The sequence below is a fragment of the Podarcis cretensis genome (assembly GCF_951804945.1).
Source record: "Podarcis cretensis genome assembly, chromosome: 4".
NCBI classification, from domain to species: Eukaryota; Metazoa; Chordata; class Lepidosauria; order Squamata; family Lacertidae; genus Podarcis; species Podarcis cretensis.
The window spans coordinates 57584615-57604035 of record NC_137173.1 but is presented as its reverse complement, the minus strand read 5'-3'; the positions used below and the strand labels follow the sequence as shown (position 1 = coordinate 57604035).

The 19421-nt window shown below is 43.7% G+C and overlaps 1 protein-coding gene across 3 annotated transcripts in view; it reads left to right on the top strand.

Moving 5' to 3' along the window:
* The window catches only part of LOC307215378 (cystathionine beta-synthase-like), a 32550-nt gene extending 22303 nt beyond the window's left edge, over positions 1-10247 (top strand). For all 3 annotated transcript variants that reach the window (XM_079974575.1, XM_079974576.1, XM_079974574.1), the window contains exons 8-16: positions 840-931; positions 1311-1442; positions 2646-2730; positions 4041-4146; positions 5505-5579; positions 6511-6645; positions 7839-7947; positions 8699-8783; positions 9660-10247. In XM_079974575.1, coding sequence (XP_079830701.1) covers positions 840-931; positions 1311-1442; positions 2646-2730; positions 4041-4146; positions 5505-5579; positions 6511-6645; positions 7839-7947; positions 8699-8783; positions 9660-9832 — 992 coding nt within the window. In that variant the 3' untranslated portion in view covers positions 9833-10247. The remainder of the gene's footprint in view (positions 1-839; positions 932-1310; positions 1443-2645; positions 2731-4040; positions 4147-5504; positions 5580-6510; positions 6646-7838; positions 7948-8698; positions 8784-9659) is intronic.
* Positions 10248-19421: the final 9174 nt, after the last annotated feature.

Genomic DNA, 19421 nt, shown 5'->3' with positions numbered 1-19421 from the left:
GGGGGGAGGCAGGTAAGTCCCCGCCCGTATAATTGACCACAAGACACGGCACACACACCCTTTGAATGGCAATGTCCATCAACTTGGGGGCGGCGGCGGCCCCTTCAAGTATTTTAGTGGGGGGTTGAAGGGACCTTGGCCTCTAGGAGTTAGCTCCTATGTCCACAAGTAATTCAGTAAGTACCAGTAGTGGGTAGCATGGTGGGGCGTTGGCACTGACCTGACTTGCCAATAGCTGAATCACCACTGATTATTGGAAGGTAGAGAAGCAAAACAAAGAAGAAGGAAGTGGATGTGTTGCAAATTTACCAGCAGGGGCAACCCATTGCTTCTAATAATGCATTTACATGGTGCCAACTTCCCCACTGCCTCTCCTCTTTCCCTCCTGGTAAGCAGTAGCAGCAATGACTCACTCACCGGAAAGTCATGTAAGTGTTGCCATCCCAACATGCAGTGGTAATTGCACAAATGTAAAAGAAAACAGTTCCTAAAAGTTCCTAGTTAAGAGCTCCCACAATTTCATGCAGCTGTTGGCTTCCTGTATCACACAGTAAAAACATAAAGTACAAAGGGCAGCTCCATTTCCTCAAGCCTGCACTGCAAAAACACAACAGGAAGTTGTAGCCAATTAACAACAGTTTATCTTAATTAAAGCTTAATCCTAAATGCTTGTGTTTTATTTTGCTGGGGATACTGTTCTTATTGTCAGTGAACCATTAATTAAGGTTGCATAGGAGTAGAGCTATGCATTTTGGAGTTTGGGGAAAGGTATGCTGTCTGTTTGATTGATTGATTGATTGATTGATTGATTGATTGATTGATTGATTCTCCCACTGCAGGCAAAGTTGATATGTTTGTGGCTGGAGCTGGAACAGGAGGCAGCATCTCTGGAATTGCCAGAAAGTTGAAAGAGAAATGTCCCGAATGCAAAGTAAGTGAAAAGGCTTGTTTGGCTTCGCTCAGACATCCAGGCCCACGGGAACATCATTCATGCCAACACAAGCCAACTTTTTGCTTCAGCAAGGAGATTGTACAGACATCCTTTTGATTCCCCAAGTGTGCCAGACTCTTTCTGCTCCTGAAGGAGTTGCGAATACCAGATGCACACAGCTAAATTCTTATGCACAGTCACCATGCTCTCACACAGTAGCATTTACATGTGCCCCTGAAACCTAGGCCTCATCCTGACCAGGCAAGTGCAGTTCCCTCTTTGCTTGAGGGTTCCAAGGATGGGATATTCATTTTTGTGTGAAGTTGTTGGTTGTTCCTTTATTTATTTTTTTAATTAATTTGTTAATTTTCCTTCACAGATTGTTGGAGTGGATCCTGATGGCTCCATTGTGGCCCTGCCCAGCTCACTGAACACAATATCAGCAGAGGATACCACAATGGAGGTGGAAGGGATTGGACACGACTTTATCCCAACTGTCCTTGACAGATCTGTAAGTGGCAGTGTGACGAAGATCAGGAGATAGAGAGATGTCACTTGACTCTGAATGAAAACTTTCAGAATCACATGAAGTGCATTAAAAGTTGCTAAGGGTGGTTAATTCATTGACTATGTACATGGCAGCTGCTTAAGACAAGGCCATTTCCCACGGCTGCATTTCAAGTCACATTTGCACATTGCTGTTCACGCTAGAGCAGGCATAGGCAAACTCTAGCCCAGATGTTTTGAGACTACAATTCCCATCATCCTGGACCCCTGGTCCTGTTAGCTAGGGATGATGGGAATTGTAGTTCCAAAACATCTGGAGGGCCGGAGTTTGCCTATGCCTGCACTAGAGTCTTCCCCAAGCCGCCACCCTCTATTCATGAAGTTGTCATCCACTCATGGGCTGTCATCTGTATATGAGCAAAAGCTGTCTAAAATGTACACATTTCAGCTTAACTGTGAAGTGAATGTAGCTTACATTTTCAAATTAAACTGAAGTTGATTTGAGGAAAAGCACATCAAAGTGCGGTATTTCTCAAGAAACTACAGGATAGATAGGGATTCTGGCTAATTTCATGTGCAAATGGCTTCCAATACCAGCAGTGGGAGTGCACTGGAACCAGAGTTGAATGGTAGCAATGTCCACGGCCCTAGTACTCATTATAATCCAGAAAAAGCCATAGGAGAGACTCTGCTGCAGCATCTCATATAACTTTTAATCATAAATTGAAGGGAAATGGCCTGAAATTGATTAAAACAGCAGTGTACTAACACTGCAACCAGAGGGTGTTGATAGGCAACATTGCGGTGCTTTTTAAAAGCTGCCTGATCCTGTCCACGTTTACTCAGAAGTAAATTTCACTGGCTTTGATGGGACATAATCTCAAGTATGTGCATTGGATTGCAGCCTAGCTGAAAATGCTTTGGGAGAGGCGTACTTCTCAAAATATTTTTGTCCCTCCGATAACAAACATTTTCCAGGGCTGCAAGTGAGACTGTATTTGTATATCCCACCTTATCTTTGAAAAGTATGGGAAAGTTAAAAACAGATATAGCTAAGCTTACTGAAAGGAAAAAAATGATCCTCTTTGAAACTGCCCTCTACTCTGAAGAATCTGTTGGATCTCTGCCCGTCCCATTTTGTGTAGCAGAGGTGCAAGACCCAAAGGCCCCATAAACCTTAAAGCTCCATATTTTGTTTCTTTTCTAGGTGATAGATCAGTGGTGCAAGAGCAATGACAAGGAATCCTTTCTTATGGCACGAAGACTGATTAGAGAGGAGGGCTTGCTCTGTGGTAAGCATTGTTGAAGATCCATTGTTTAAATCATACCCTTTGCAAATGGCAAATGACTTCTTGGAAAGCATTGTTCAGAGTCTGAGCATAAAGGTTACCCAAGGAACCAATTCACAGTCTGATTTAAAGGCCCTTTCACACAATCCTTATTTTCATGCCATAAGTATACAGTTGCTAATCATTTACTTGTTGTGTAGAATCCAAGTCTTTCCTTGAAGTAGTGTTGTGCAGATATTGCATTTTGAGCACTCAGAACTCTGTGTGCAAAAGCAACATAACCCTCCCTCTGTCTGTCTCTCCAACATACATATCCAGTGCTTTTTTTCTAAAAAAAATGTTTAGGGGTACTCTCATTTTTACTCAAGAAAATCACCATTTTATAGTTCAAATCAGGAAAAATAAATACAGTAAATGGACAAAAGTACAAAGATTCACAAAATATTTAGGGGTATGCATACCCCTGCGTCCCCCCCAGAAAAAAGCACTGCACATATCTGTTGCTATGCCTTCTGAGCACAGCATGGAATCTGGTTGCATGGAAGGTCAAAGGTCTCTGTTGAATAGTACATGGGGCATCTTCACTACTGATTTGCCACGCACCTCCCCCACACCATGCAATTTTTGTGGTAGTTTAAAATGCTCTGCTTTATTTTCTGTTATTTTTGTTGTTGCCATTTTAAAAGCTAAGCTAGATTAGGGGTGAGCAGAAGGTAGATCAGGATCTGCTGCAATGCCTTCAGACGTGCATTTGTTCAACAATAGGAACAACAATGATAGGGCTCTCTCAACACACACCCTTGCCCAGTATTTTGCAATCTATGGGCATGGTGCCGCTGGACGAAGGTGTACTTTTTGGGCACAGAATGGGGTGAAGTGGATTTTGTGTGACAGTATTGAACTCATCTCTGGTGCCGAAAAAAGAAGGGGACCCAGTTCCTTAATTCTTGGTGTATGATCTCCACCTCTGCCTCCCCCACCTATCCCCCCCCAACTCCAGTTGGTGAATCTTGGGGTTCAAATAAAAAAAAAAACAACAGAGTAGATTCTGCAAGTTTGGTATCTGCTCACTTCTCATTTATACCTCTGTAGAAGTAGCTATACACAGCTTAGAACTCTACTGTCTAAGAAAGACATTTATCCTTGATTTTTTTTTAAAAAAATGCAACAACAACATTGAACACTAGCAAGGCTGCGTTCTTGCATCAATGCCCCACCGTTGGCTCAGGAGGGCACCAAGTGGGAGATGGCTGTATCTAAATCATTGTTTAATTGTTGCTCATTGAGTAGTAATCTCTTTTTTCCTGTGGCAGGGGGCAGCGCAGGCAGTGCCATGTCTGTGGCTGTGAAAGCTGCAAAGCATCTGAAAGAGGGCCAGCGCTGTGTTGTCCTCCTGCCTGACTCTGTAAGGAACTACATGTAAGAGACAATGCCTTCTTTCATTTCTGCTCTCCTGTCTACAGAAGCCCATGGGTTGAAAACACTCAGACGTATGTGAGAGGAAGGATCTGTGAGGATAGCAAAAGAATGTGAGCTTGTTGCTCTCGTACCACATTAACAGCAGTGCGGAAACTGTCAACAAAGAAGCAGGAAGCAAGTTTTATGAGGGACTAATTCTGTTGATACCAGATACTTGTAAATCGCTAGACATAAAATTACTTTCAGTTCAGTGATGTGGAGGGGAATGAAAAAAGACAACTCCTGTTATTGTTACATTATCGAATGGATAGTGTTATGAAAGTTTTATAGCTCTCAGCGGAAGAAACAGAAGTCTTGCAAGTCATATCACCTGTTACGGATTTTAGTATATGGTTCACACCCAGCCCAAGTTTTTCTAGAATGACTCTTGGGACCTTTGCATACTTATCATTTCTAGTGGTCTAGTTGTGTATGTGTGCGGATTGTTTTTGGCATGCTGCCACATGACGCTGGCATCATTCAACTTGTATTCCAGCATAATGAACTCCAAAAACCCGCTTTTCCTTCTACCACAAAACCATGACATTTGTGAAAGATTCAGAATAGATACTCAGTATTTTCATTGGTGTGTTGTTTGTACAAGCATAGTCCCTGTTTCTGTGTGGAGGGATTGTGAGTTGGTGGGTATGGTTTGGGGGACATCTATTTTGTACCACTTTCCTCTGACCTGTGAGAAGATATCAGTTTGAAAACTCAGTTCAGAGGAAAGATATAGGCAGCTAGAGGCTATGGTACTGAGTCAAAGTACTGCCAATGACAGCATGCATTATAAGATGCAGACAAAACTTCATCACAATATCCAGGTCTGCCATAGCTCTGGCAGGCATGCAGTTCCTCTTTTAATATCCTATAATCCCACAAGATTAGAATTCTGGAATGCTAGGCACTTTGAACACACAGAAAAAGCTGCAAAAGGAATACCCTCATGCGGAGGCTCATAACTCTGACGTTTATTGGCTGGAGGACCATAAGGGGTGTGACTAAGGCCACAGAACATTTCTCCATTGGGGCACAACCTGCCATTCATGTGGGAAGGAAAACCCACACTCACTCTATAATAACAGCGACATGTGACCAAAGCTGCAGGCAAATGCCTACAAATTCACTCTTAAAAATGGCAGATCAAACAGCAACTATGTCACTATTAATGGCAAGTGCGGAAAGTCCCTTAATGTTCAACTCAGGGCTACTTAAAGACATTCTATGAGTACCTGAAGGTTAGGCTAGCCCTGTAATGGAAGCTTGGATGAAACACCAAAGTCTGACACAAGGTCTCAGTCTTTCTTAATTATCTCTAGGTCTAAATTTTTGAATGACAAATGGATGGTCAAGAATGGATTTCTAAAAGAAGATGTGGAAGAGCATCATCCTTGGTATGGCTCAGAGTCGCTACACTTGTTAATTTTGCCTGACATAAAGTAAAAGTAATCTTAATGGCGGGGCAGGAGAAAGCAGAGACTGTTTGTTTGTACCAGTGATAAAAAGATGCCTTAATGCTTTCACTTTTTGTTGATGAAATCCAGATGCGCTCAGGAGGAGTGCATCTAAGCTGATCTTCTGGTTGAAGCAGGTGTGTGTGAGTGGTGGGATCACAGACTGCAACTAATCCTTTTTGATCCATCATGATTTGCATGACACGCTCTGTCTAATTCTCTTCTGTGCTTTGCCATGCAGCATGCACAAGGACAGGTGTATTATGAAGCATAAGGATAGTCGGGCTGGTGAATATTTTTTGTCCCAGTGTTACATCCTTGTAGATGGGACCATGTTGGAAAATGTCGGGCCTGGCTCCAGATTTTGAAGGCGCTGGACACAGTATTCCTCTCCAGTGCCCTAGTGCCTGCCATGTGAGCCCCCACAGGCATTGTGGTACCTGCCAGCCTCTCCCTTGTGTTCATTTGTGGGCTTACGTGGCGGTGGCACTGTAATAAGCTGGGAGCAGAGCTGCTGCCCAAGTAAGTGAGTCCATTTCTGAGCATCAAGGGTGATGGGCTAGGAGCCAAGAGATTGTACTAAGTGAGTTAGTGTGTATGTAAGCAGGAGGAGGGAGACTGGGGTGGTGGATAAAAGCTAGGCATCAGTCCCAGTGAGCCCTGCCAGTGGGTCCTGGCAAATGCCCCACTATGCCAGGTACTGGGCCTGGAAAATATAGGAATCAGTCCTAGATAGTTTGCTGAGCTGCAAAGCATTTCCTTAAGTCCTTTCAAAATTTATGTGTGTGTGTATGTATAAGACACAGAGCAGACTGCTGGGGTTTAACACCACTTGCTGTCCTTCCTGCCCCCCCCCCCGCCCTTGTGATAGGTGGTGGACTATCAAGGTGCAGAAGCTAAGCCTCTTAGCCCCTCTGACTCTCCTCCCAGATGTGAACTGTCAAAAGGCCATTGAAATCCTTCGTGAGAAGGCATATGACCAGGCACCAGTTGTTGCAGAATCAGGGTAAGTCTCTTATTCGCAGAAACCTCATTCTAACAGTCTTCAGGAGTCTTAAGGAGAATTCCACAATTCTCACTGTATAAAGCACTAATGAGAAACAGCCTATCATTGACATACTTACTGAAATCTTTAAAGAAATACTTGGAGTGATATGGGCCTTAGCTAATCTATTGCAAGGCTATTGCAAGTGCCTACACATGAAGGATTCCTGTAGGCTTAGCAGCAGGCATTGCTGCTTTGTAGTTTGGCAAGGAGGCAAAGCATCAAACTCCTCCTCCCTCTGTGCCACCCTCCCCACACAGCTAGCATAGGGAATCCCCAATCAAGAGCTATGTCACATCTGCTTTGGTTCTTATAGTCAAAGGACCTAGAACTCTTATTGGTGGTGTGTTATTGAAAAGCTTCCTTTGAGAGTTTGTGACATTTGGAAGAAGAAGAAGAGGAGGAGGAGGAGTTTGGATTTGATATCCCGCCTTTCACTCCCTTTAAAGGTAAAGGTAAAGGTACCCCTGCCTGTACGGGCCAGTCTTGACAGACTCTGGGGTTGTGCGCCCATCTCACTCAAGAGGCCGGGGGCCAGCGCTGTCCGGAGACACTTCCGGGTCACGTGGCCAGCGTGACATCGCTGCTCTGGCGAGCCAGAGCCGCACACGGAAACGCCGTTTACCTTCCCGCCAGTAAGCGGTCCCTATTTATCTACTTGCACCCGGGGGTGCTTTCGAACTGCTAGGTTGGCAGGCGCTGGGACCGAGCAACGGGAGCGCACCCCACCGCAGGGATTCGAACCGCCGACCTTTCGATCGGCAAGCCCTAGGCGCTGAGGCTTTAACCCACAGCGCCACCTGTGTCCCTTCACTCCCTTTAAGGAGTCTCAAAGTGGCTAACATTCTCCTTTCCCTTCCTCCCCCATATTTGGAGCATTTCCAAAGAGCCCAGTTACGTTCAGTATTGGCCTACCACCAGTCAGGCTGAATAGAAGGGGTATTGGTACTGGTCTAATTCTAAAAGTGGCAGCCTTGCATGCCACTGAGCCACAGCAGATGTTGCAGAAAGTGAACTCCCCACCCCACCTATCTTGTCCTGTGTCTTCTCTGTATATGCATGAACTGCTGGAGCTCTCATCTCTGTGTTGTGAAAATTCAACTGCATTCATTTTGCTTTTTTAAAAAACCAAACAACTGTGTGTTTTCTTGAAGACTCATCTTGGGAATGGTAACTCTGAGCAACATCCTCTCCTCCGTCCTGGCAGGAACTGCCCAGTTCTCAGACCCAGTGATGAAGGTCATGTATCAGCAGTTTTCCAAGGTAATGTATGCCCAGTACCTGTTTTGGAGTTGCTGCCTAGGGCAAAGGATGAGGATGGGAGATACAGGAAATAAGAGCGAATGCTGAGGTAGAAAGGACCCCAAGGATCATCTAGAGCAACCCCCTGCAATACAGGAATCTTTTGCCCAACATGGTGCTTGAACCCATGACCCTGAGATTAAGAGTCCCAGGCTCTACCAACTAAGCTAAGGAGGCTGATTTCAAAACACTGGAGATGCCAGGGAGTGAACCCGGGATATGAATATTCTGGGTAGGTTCAAGTAGGTTGTCGTCTTGAGATCTTGCCTTATTTAAGATGGTTCTGTTGCTACAGCACTATAGGACAGGGATAGGGATCTGGTGACCTTTTGGATGTTTCTAGACTACAGCTATCATCCCTGACCATTGGCCATGCTGGCTGGGGCTGGTGGGAGTTGGGGTCCATCCACATCTGGAGAACCACGGGCTCCCCAGCCTTCCATAGAGGAAGTAACACAGAAGCAGGATCCTTCATGCCAAGACACTGCTGGAACATCTTTTCTCCCCCAAGAAAACTGAGGTGGGGTGGAGGTCATCTAAGCACAACCTTAGAGGGAACAAGGTGTACTTGACATGGAATGTCCATCTCATACCTTACATCTTCCATGTGGTTCCAGCAGTATGTCACTACTTTATGTGGGACTTTATGTAAACTGGGCCCTAGATGTCTAGTAACAATTTGATTCACTTTATGTTTTGGACTTTATTACAGATTAGCCTGGATGATACCCTTGGAAAGCTTTCACACATCCTGGAAAATGATCATTTTGCTATTGTTGTGCATGAGCTGGAGCAATGTAAGTAGCTTTTCTAGTAAAAATAAAAAATGTCATATTACTAATTGTGTGTATACACACACACACACACACACACACCTAGAGATGACCTAATATGCCCTTCGGGCCATGAAATAGATATACATGAAAGGCATCACATGTATATATTAGTATATTAGTTTACTATTTGTTAATTTATTGCATTTATAGCCCAGCTTTTTTCCAAGGAGCTCAAGGTAGCATTGTAGACATCTGCAAAGGAAAGCCTTTATGTTTTGGCTTTCCTTTACAGACATCCATGCCTAATATGTGGACACTGGATGGGATGACACCTGGGGCGGACTGCACCTACCGCACCCCCCTTTCTCTGCCAGTGCATGTGGCACCTCTGGGGGGAAAAGCCCTGAACATAGCCACTGTGGCTAGTAGCCTTTTCTTCTGAGAATTTGTCTAAGCCTCTTTTAAAGGCATCCTAGCTGGTGGCCATCAATCCTTCCATACTTTAACTGTGACCTGTGTGAATAAGTACTTCCTTTTGCATGTCCTGAATCTTCCAGCATTCAGCTTCATTTCATGGCATGGTGAGAGAGGGAGGAAAACTTCTATGTGTCCATCTTCTCTATGTGCATAATTGGACAGTGGTATGAAGGAAAAAGTTCCCAGATGCCACAAATAAAGATAACATTTCCTTGTGGGCAGGGCTTTTCTTTAGGGGGAACTCAGTTCTGGCACCTCTCAGGTGAGTGCCATTGCCATTCTAAGAGAACGAGGGAGGTGTTCATGGTGAGATACAGTGCCTCTTTTTCTAGAAAAATAGCACTGCTTGTGGGTTTCCTTGGATGCTATACTGGAAGCATCAACAGTATGTAATCTTCCTTCATTTATGTCTTCTTCCAGACAATGCAGATGGCAGCTCCTTCATGAAACAGATGGTATTTGGTGTGGTCACAGCTGTTGATCTTCTCAGCTTTGTCACCCCCAAAAACAAGACCCAGGAACGAAGAGATGTGACACTGGAATCAAATTCTTCTGAAAGAATTTTCTCCATGGCAGAATCTGTGGAGAAATAGCAGAAGACCTTTAAGTATAAGGGTCTGGTTTTGTTTTCAAGTATGGCTTTCTATTTTAGAATTAGCATTGTATTTAGTATAGTATTATACTAGTATCTAGTATTTCTATTTTAATTTGCCTAGCTGTTCTTGGTCTGCTATGTTCATAGCTATGCTCATCCTAAATGCCACCAAGAGAAATAATTTGGGATCAGGATGATTGGACAAGATCACATACAGTTAAAATAAGTAGCTATTCTGTGATAGCATGTTAAAAAAAAATTAAGATTCTTGGGAGGAAGCAGTAGACTAAATGGATTCTCCTGTGAGGTTGCCTTGATTTTTATCAGACATTTTGTTGTTTGCATTAACATTGACTGGTAAGTGCATTTCAAAATCTGCTGGCAGAGCAATAAAGAAATACTACAGATGCAAAGGCTGCCTGACTTGATTGTAGAACTGACAATAATACTCTTTGCTTGTACAAGGGAAGTGTGAACTGGGACTGTACAGATGGATGAATGTTCATAAGCCCCCTTTCCCCCAGAGAAAGCCTTCCTGCTGTTATGGTTGACTGCTGGAAGTGTATGCTGCTACAACTCACTGCTGCATCAACCTCTTAGAACATTCTTGACCACGAAAGGTTCCTGGGCATAGGAGACAATGTGCATGCCAATGGTTCCTACTTGTAAGAATCTGACAGTCATAGAACTGCCATAGCAGGGGAGGGGCTTAAGGAGATCTGATTCTGGTACAGATAAACACAGCTACGTGTTGATGACTTCTGTAGCCTACCTCTGAATATCAGTTTGGGGAAATACACACAGTCACGATAGGTGAGTCCCAAGGGCCAGATACAGATACTTGGATCACCACATTTGCCCCCCTGGTCTGAGGTTCCTCATTCCTGCCTTAAAAGAACTATCTATGAAGCACAATAGCGACTAGATTACTTCAATCTAGACCCCAAAATTAGTTGCAATTAAGTCCCATTGAGACCCATTCTATCTGCCTTCACATCAAATGGAAATTTGAAAGCTTTATAATTACATTTAATTGACCTTTTTTGCAACCCAAGGTGTTATATTCGGTTCATAATTGTACCTCCCCCCCAATATAGCAGAAAACAGAACAGATGATTTTAATTCTGCAGAAGTTCATAAAGCAGAGCAGTAAACAGTAGACTTGCACTCTTAAGTGCATAGCATCAGAACTACTTAGCTATATAATGACAGTCTCCAATGTAGCTTTCTGTCTTTGAGTAGACTAGAGATACGGGGGCCGTGATCTACTTCCCGTTGCTCGGTCCACCTTTTTGTGAAGTTGAGGAACTTCCTTTAGCAGGAAGAAGGCTGAATTCAACAGCTATACTGGCCATTGATTGTGCACCTTTTCACCTGCCATTTGTCTGTACCTTTTTCCTTTTTTGGTATGTAGTTTCTCCTAACCAAGCACTTACCTTGTGAACAAAGATGGAGGTTTAAGGTGCTCTGAACAAGCTGCTGTGCATGTGCAAGCCAGCATTAGATCCCACTGAAAGAAGAAAAGGTTCACCCACGAAGAACTCAACCACATGTGAGGTTTATAACTGGATTCCACTGTAGATTGGTTGGGGATGGGGAATGACTGGTCCATACAAGTAAGGAGGCCAGTTGTCAACACTATATGAACCTACCACAGAGTAGATATGGGTACACTCTCCCCTCCATCTCTCAGTATGGGCAGAAATGCTTATCTGCATCTTGTATGCCACCGCATGGGTTTTACTCCATGTGAAAATAGTTGCATAAAACATCCATTTGCACGCATACATCTCTGGACTGAGCCCACCAATGGACTGTTCCAGTGTAAACATTTCCCATGCATGAAAATTCAGATATTTTAAAATGAGGGTCACTGAATGCTGCTCATGTGGATGCTGTTTACAGCAAAATGGCACTACATATTTTTGCCTGGCTAGACAATCAAGACTTCTCAGAAGTTGGCATGCTTATGAATGTGATTCACAGACGTGGAAGAAATTTATGCAATCATTTTAATGGGAGCTTTAACTACATCTCTAAGTACGCACATGAAAATCGGTGACATCACTGACAGAGTGCTCCTTACAATGGTAGCGACACCACAATAGCCAGGTCAATTAGAAAAGCCTTTTGTATTGCTGGCTGTACACAAACTAAATATAATTACACGTGTTCATTCATTGTGCAGTATGTGAACAGATATTGCCTTTTGTGTTTTTAAAAATCCTGGCTCTTATTTTCACCAGATATCCTGTTAATTTTTTATTCCAATGTATTAACAGTTCAATACTCACCAACACATTCCTCTCACAGAGCTACAGGTCCCAGAGTTTTCTGGGAAGAGAGATTGACTGTTAAACCACTTTGAGAATTGCAGCTCTATGAGGGTAATAGTGGTCTTTGAAGAACTCTCAGCACACTTAACAAACTTCTATTCCCAAGATTCTTTGGGGAAAGCCATGACTGTTTAAAGTGGGACCGTACAGCTTAAATGTATCGTGTAGACTTGTCTAGGCTCAGAGAGTTTCTTTATAGGCTAAACCAGACAGTATAAGAGGAATCACATAAGGAAAATGGGATGAAAGTATAGATGGTGGGTTTGTCATGTACAGGGGTCAGCAAACTTTTTCAGCAGGGAGCCAGTCCACTGTCCCTCAGACCTTGTGGGAGGCCGGACTATACTTTTTTTGGTGGGGGGAGAACCAATTCCTATGCCCCACAAATAACCCTGAGATGTATTTTAAATAAAAGGACACATTCTACTCATGTAAAAACACGATGATTTCCAGACCGTCTGCAGGCCGGATTTAGAAGGCGATTGGGCCAGATCCGGCCCCCGGACCTTAGTTTGCCTACCCATGGTCATGTAGTTTGGCTGGATCAGAATCACCATGATTATTATCAGAATTACTGCACGCTTCCTCAGTGTCTGCTATTTGCAATGGGATCAATTGGAGCTTCCCTCCATTTTGAATAGAAGGCATTGGGGAGTGATTACAACTGGGAGCATGGTGGGGCCAAAAGTTTAGAGGCTCCTTCCTTCATGCCACCGTCCAGGACAGCCTCACCTGCTCCACCGTGCAGAGCCAACTACACGACAAACGCCACGTCTTGCTTGACCCAAGGTCATGAAACAAGCTCATTTCTCATCCAGGCAATCTTTTGTGATTCAACCCAGTCACAGGAAAGGGGCAAATGTTAACTAGATAAGAGAAGGGCATGGTGTGAGGTTTGCAGTTAAAATAGGAACATGCTTAGCAGGTAGAAGCAGATTTTAAGCAGGTTAGCCTACATTTTTCCTGTGAGGTAAAAAATGAAAAAGTCATTGCTGCCTTGTTGTCTGGCATTTATTGCCCATTCTAAACAGTGGACTGACGTGTAATTCCACGTGTACAAAATGTTAAAATTTTGTTGTGGAATGGCAGGCTATTCTGAAGAAGATAAATGCCAGTGCATTTGTAATGTGCCAACCTGCATCTTGCCTCATCCCTTGCTGCTCAGTAAGCAACAGTGACCCAGCTGCCAGGAACCGACCAAAGCAGCTCCATGCCACCCATTGAGCCACTTCCACCCCCTCCCCCGATAAAATGAGGGTAGTAAAACCTACTTCTTAATCAAGGCGATTATATAGATTATATGGGTAAAAAAATGGAGACAAGATAAAGCAAATTTTGACATGCTTGGCAAGGGTTTAAGGAACTATGGAATAGTAAACAAGGGACAATTAACTATAGTCCTGTATAGTTACAGGATGTACTTACATTAAATTTAAGACGCTTTCTTATATAGATAGATAGGATCCCAGCTGTTAGAATGCAAATTGTAAATTATTTCTGCTTACATAATATGGAATATAAAAACTCTTTTGACAATAAATAATACTATAATAAAAGACCCACTGGTAATAAATTAGAAAGGGCTCTTAGCTCCTCCCAGCTGTTCAGGTTTATGAGTTTTCCCTCTGTTGTGACATTATAAATAGCATACCTTCCAGCTGAACAGCTACTGAGGAAATATCACTACCTGGGGACCAAACCACCTGCAACACCCATACCTGAATCCTATCCAGGTAAACTAAAGCTATTTCCCCTTTTCATAGATCAGCTAAGCATTTGACCCAGTGCATTCCCCTTTATTATCATGGAATAAAGTTAGAAATGCTTACTGCATCTGAAGAACAGTTTGCTGCTTTTAAGAAATAGAAAGAGCTGCACAAGGTCCTTCCTTCCTTCTGCAGTACAGTGGTACCTCGGGTTAAGTACTTAATATGTTCCGGAGGTCTGTTCTTAACCTGAAGCATCACTTTAGCTAATGGGGCCTCCTGCTGCTGCGCCGCCGGAGCACGATTTCTGTTCTCATCCTGAAGCAAAGTTCTTAACCCGAGGTACTATTTCTGGGTTAGTGGAGTCTGTAACCTGAAGCGTATGTAACCTGAAGCGTATGTAACCCGAGGTACCACTGTAATAGGTTTCTAACAGAATGTTACCAATTTTTAGCACTCCTCAAATTTTATGAAGCTAAGGCTTGGAAATTTAATACATTTTAAAACTGCAGTAATACACACACACACACACACACACACACACACACACACACACACAACAGAAGGAACGGGGCCCAAAGGGGTTGTAAGTGGCACTTCCTTGTGCAAGTGGTCCGAGTATCATCGGAGACTGGAGAAGGCAACTATCAGGAGCAGTATGTTGCTTTGAAGGCAATCCATTGGGAAGTGTACCCTGAGCTCCAGTGTGGCTGATTCAGTGAGCCAATCCGCAATGTGCTATGTAATCAGTGTTTGTGCCCCGGTGTGAGAAAATGCTATGCAAATTGGTGTTCTACTGAGAGAGGGCATTAGTTCAGTATTTAAAAAGGCAAAGTTGGGCGAGATAATAGAAAGCAATGAATGAGCAAATGAATGAGCAATGAATGAGCTATGCTGCTAAAAGGACCTCTTTGCATTTGATCCAGATTAATGAAGCCTAAGCACTTCCTCTGCCTGCTGCTGAGCTGCTGCTTCCTCCAAAATGGTGACTGCAAGCATCACAGGCCAGACTGTAGTGCTGTTCTCTGCCTAGCTTGTCCCGACAATCACGAAGCTGTGACCCGTAAGGACCAGTGCTGTCCACGCTGCATCCCTCGGTGCAAGTGCCCTGCGTTTCTGGAGGAAGCTTGTATCCAGGAAGGCTACAAAGATGGCTTCCTTCTCCTGGGACAGTCTGTGATTATTGACTTTGGGACCCGAAAGTGCACCTGTGGAGAAGATCATAACATTGTCTGCGCTTCCACTTGCCCTAAGATTTCTCCAGCTTGCAAGTATATAGGAAGACCCCAGGATGGCTGTGGAATGTGCGCTTGCCCCACTGATGATGAAAATTTTGTACCTGCTGGTGAAGTCATTGAAAGAGAATGTAAAATTTGTAAGTGTCCCCCAAATGGGGGGCAGCTTCAGTGCACCTTAACCCCTAAATGCTCGCTAGGGTAAAAAGTGCCCTGTATTAAGGGGTAAGCTGGGTGGTGGTAGTTCCATAGCATTACTAAATAAGCATCCTGGTCTTTTAGGGAATACAGTAGTAGAATTTTAGCTTTGAGAGGGACCTTGAGGGTCATCTAGTTCAGAGCCAGAATCTTAAAGCTACATCAGCTCTCATGAATGCCACTGAACTTTTCCTAAGAATTAAACAGTTACATAATCTATGGTATTATTTTAATAAAAATAATAATAAAGATTGGAGTTGAAATATGTTTGGATCCTTACTTAAATCATTATTTGGTTGAGGCAAATATGGGAAATGCTTGGAATTTTGAAAAATAACTGTGATAGGTAAAGGTAAAGGTACCCCTGCCCGTACGGGCCAGTCTTGACAGACTCTGGGGTTGTGCGCCCATCTCACTTAAGAGGCCGGGGGCCAGCGCTGTCCGGAGACACTTCCGGGTCACGTGGCCAGCGTGACATCGCTGCTCTGGCGAGCCAGAGCCGCACACGGAAACGCCGTTTACCTTCCCACTAGTAAGTGGTCCCTATTTATCTACTTGCACCTGGAGGTGCTTTCGAACTGCTAGGTTGGCAGGCGCTGGGACCGAGCAGCGGGAGCGCACCCCGCCGCAGGGATTCGAACCGCCGACCTTTCGATCGGCAAGCCCTAGGCGCTGAGGCTTTAACCCACAGCGCCACCTGCGTCCCATTTTATTTATTATTTTAATAAAAATAATAATAAAGATTGGAGTTGAAATATGTTTGGATCCTTACTTAAATCATTATTTGATTGAGGCAAATATGGGAAATGCTTGGAATTTTGAAAAATAACTGTGATAATAATGGTTAATAACATATTATATGCATAAATGAGGAAACTTTGGCATACCCAAATGGGATGCAATGGCTAAGTGGCGCCATTAATTGGCTTTCTGTAAAAGCAAACATGGCAAGGTTTTATGGTTTGGGATATTTTGGTGTGTTTTTTGCAATTGTTGTTATGCCCCAACCCAGTGAGGGGAGTCATAACTAGTATGTATTCTCACTCTTCACATTATCTACAAAAGTACAGTGTATAAATTGCTTGGGTATAATGAATAAAGGGAAGTTCTTCTCCCTCTGTCAAAAATACTAGAACTTGGCAGCAAATGAAATTTCATTGTCTGGGGATTCTGAAGCAGCAAAAACATGTCTCCACACAATACAGAATTCATTTATGCAATTCATTCCTAAACGTTGTAGTGATTATCATTAGCTTAAAGGGCATTAGAAGCGGATTAAACAAATTTGTGGAAGACTTCTCTATCAACAACTGTTTTGAATAATGCTAAATGGGGTCCTTACGTTAGGGATGGGGCACCTGTGGCCCCCCAGATGCTACAGAAGTCCATCTCCTAGTGGCCAGGACACTCAAGAGTTTGTTGCATTTCACATATGCTAAAGTGAACAGCGAAGCAATCAGCACTACAGTGGCACCTAGAGACAGTAAGCAAGTATGAAATCACTGACAAAGGGGGACAGCACATCACCATCCGTGCATTCCATACACTGAGAAAACGCCAGGAAGAGAAACCCCCAGTGGCGTAGCCTGGGTTGTCAGCACCTGGGGCAAGGCAAGTAATTTGCGCCCCTGCCAGGTAGGGGCAGAGAGCTGCGAGTGCGAGCGCCCCCCCCCCCCGATGTTGCGCCCGGTGTGGCCGGCCCCCCATGCACCCCCCACGCTATGCCACTGGAACCCCCAAATGCTTGTAGGCAAGATATCCATGAACAGAACTGCAAAAAAGCAGCTGCACATATTGAATGCATGCACTCATCTTAAAGCTGCTGCTTTAACAAAATTAACAAAATGGGTTCATAGCAACACGAAAGACTACAATCCCCGCCCCTTTTGGTTTCTAATATGGGCTGCTCTTGGCTAACTGGATTGTTTTTATTACAATACAAGGGGGACTCTGCCACCCTGCTCTTATATACTCTTATGCTCTTATATATACAGTACTGCACTTATATACTCCTCTCCCCGACAATCCCTCTACAAGACACTTGCTTGCTGAATCAAGAAATCATCCCAGCGTCTCCCTTCTGTTCTGAAGTCTGGTCTGCACGTGTTTTCAACCTCACCCCCCCCCCAAGTCCATGCCTTCTTCTCCCCTTTCCTTTTCCGCAACCTCCACCTTGTTCACAGGCAAACTCCAGGGTCATCTCCCACATCTCCATCCTCCCACACATTGCAACTACTAAGCACCCTTTTCCCGTTCCACCCAATTATGAAGCCACCCCTGCTCCTTCATCTTCACCCCATTCCCATGCCTCCTGCCCCCTTTTAGCAACCCTCCTTTACACTCTCCCATTTTCACCTTCACCCTTTTCCCTCCCTCTCTCCAACTACCCCTTCCACACAGAGCACCCCCCTTTCCATACCAACCTCCTATCCTGCAGCTCCCTTTGCGCAGACACACAATTTTCACCACCACCCTTACCAACTCCTCTTTGCATAGAGACAACCCCCATTTGCATGCCTCTTCCCTCCTATATCACACTTCTGCAAATATATGTTACTGTATGTTTAAGATTAATAGAGCAAGGCTGTTTGTTTGTTCAGATGCAGAAGGTTAAGTGATGGATGTTGCACCTGTATGGGTGTTTGCTTGATAATAAAATGCCTGTCCTAGATTACTGCATTGAATTTGGAACTTTGGGCTTATCCACACTTCCTCTTGCCCTGGAGAAAACCGCTCTTTAGTGCTCAATCAGCACAAACAGCAATTTGGGTTTTCCCTGGGTTGCTATTTGTTCTGATCTATTGCTAAGGAGTGGGTTTTCCCTTGGGAAGAAGCAGGGCAAGGGGAAAACTGCTTGGACCTGTGCTTTCCAGGCACAGCAGAAGCAGAAGTGTGGATGAGCCTTTTGTGTAGTAGAGAACACATGGTACCAGAAATGAAATGAAATTTGAGGACTCTTACCTCTCACTATGAGGCAGCTGAGTGGAAGAAGGGAAGGACTGAGTAAAACAGGGATGCAACAGCGCTGAAGGGGGAAGGGGTTTTCAGACAATGGCAAATGTCTGAGGAGAGCAAGCTGAGTGAGATTCTGAGAGGAAAGAAACAGTGGTCTAAAACAAGGTTGCAAGAAGCAAGTTGAGAATGATTTTGCTGTGCTGGCTTTCTGATGTTGGCTTCTGTATCATAACCATCTCTATTATTTCTCCTTGGTAAACAAATTTTTAAACCAACCAACAGACAAATGCCTCAGTGTTTCTCCCTTCCCAATCTATTCAGATATTTCCTGTTGTTTCCTGTTGCCTCTCAGTGTCAGTCCCTTCATGCTCCCATGCCACAACCACGGCTGTTGTGTAACCTGCCGTCTTTTTTACGCCCCTGCCCTGCCTTCATGAAAATCCAGGATGCTACAGATCCCCCGGTTGGGTCAGCACGGTGATGGACTAGTGCAAATATAGTATTACAATATTAAATAATCTATCTATGACAAGGAAATAAAATTTTAAAAGCAAGGGCATCTGATTCTCAGTGCTGCATCTGCACGAACGTTCAGTAAGCAGTGACTCTCAAGTATCTTAGTAACAGGCCCCATAAGAGTATTTTGTTTCAATATTTTATCCACATAGCTACTACCATTTCTCTTGGGAGTCAGTATTCTACAAATATTGTGCCTGAAATCATACACAATTACCAGGTGGTGTCATCAAACTCACTGGGGCGTAACTTCTGAGTAGATATGCATAAGATTGCCCTATTATGATCCTAACTGGAAATTTTAAAAAAAAAACTAGCTTGGGATGGGGTAGGACCTTCTAAATGGTATTTTTAAAGGACTTAAAAGTTTGATATCCCTTTCCCTTTTATTTCAGAAAAACAAAGAGAAAATATTTTGAACTAATTCATTGCATAGCTTTTCGTTAAGCTTGTCTACAATTAAAAACACAACATTCCCAGATCAGTAAGAATGTTGCATTTTTGCTCCTATAATCTAAATAATGACTTGTGTAAAGAAACATGCAAAATATTTTCCAACTTAAAGACCTGGGGAAGGATTTCCAAACAAAACTGATGTGCAAAAGAAAAACAAAATTGATATCTGCATTATAGAGTATTGA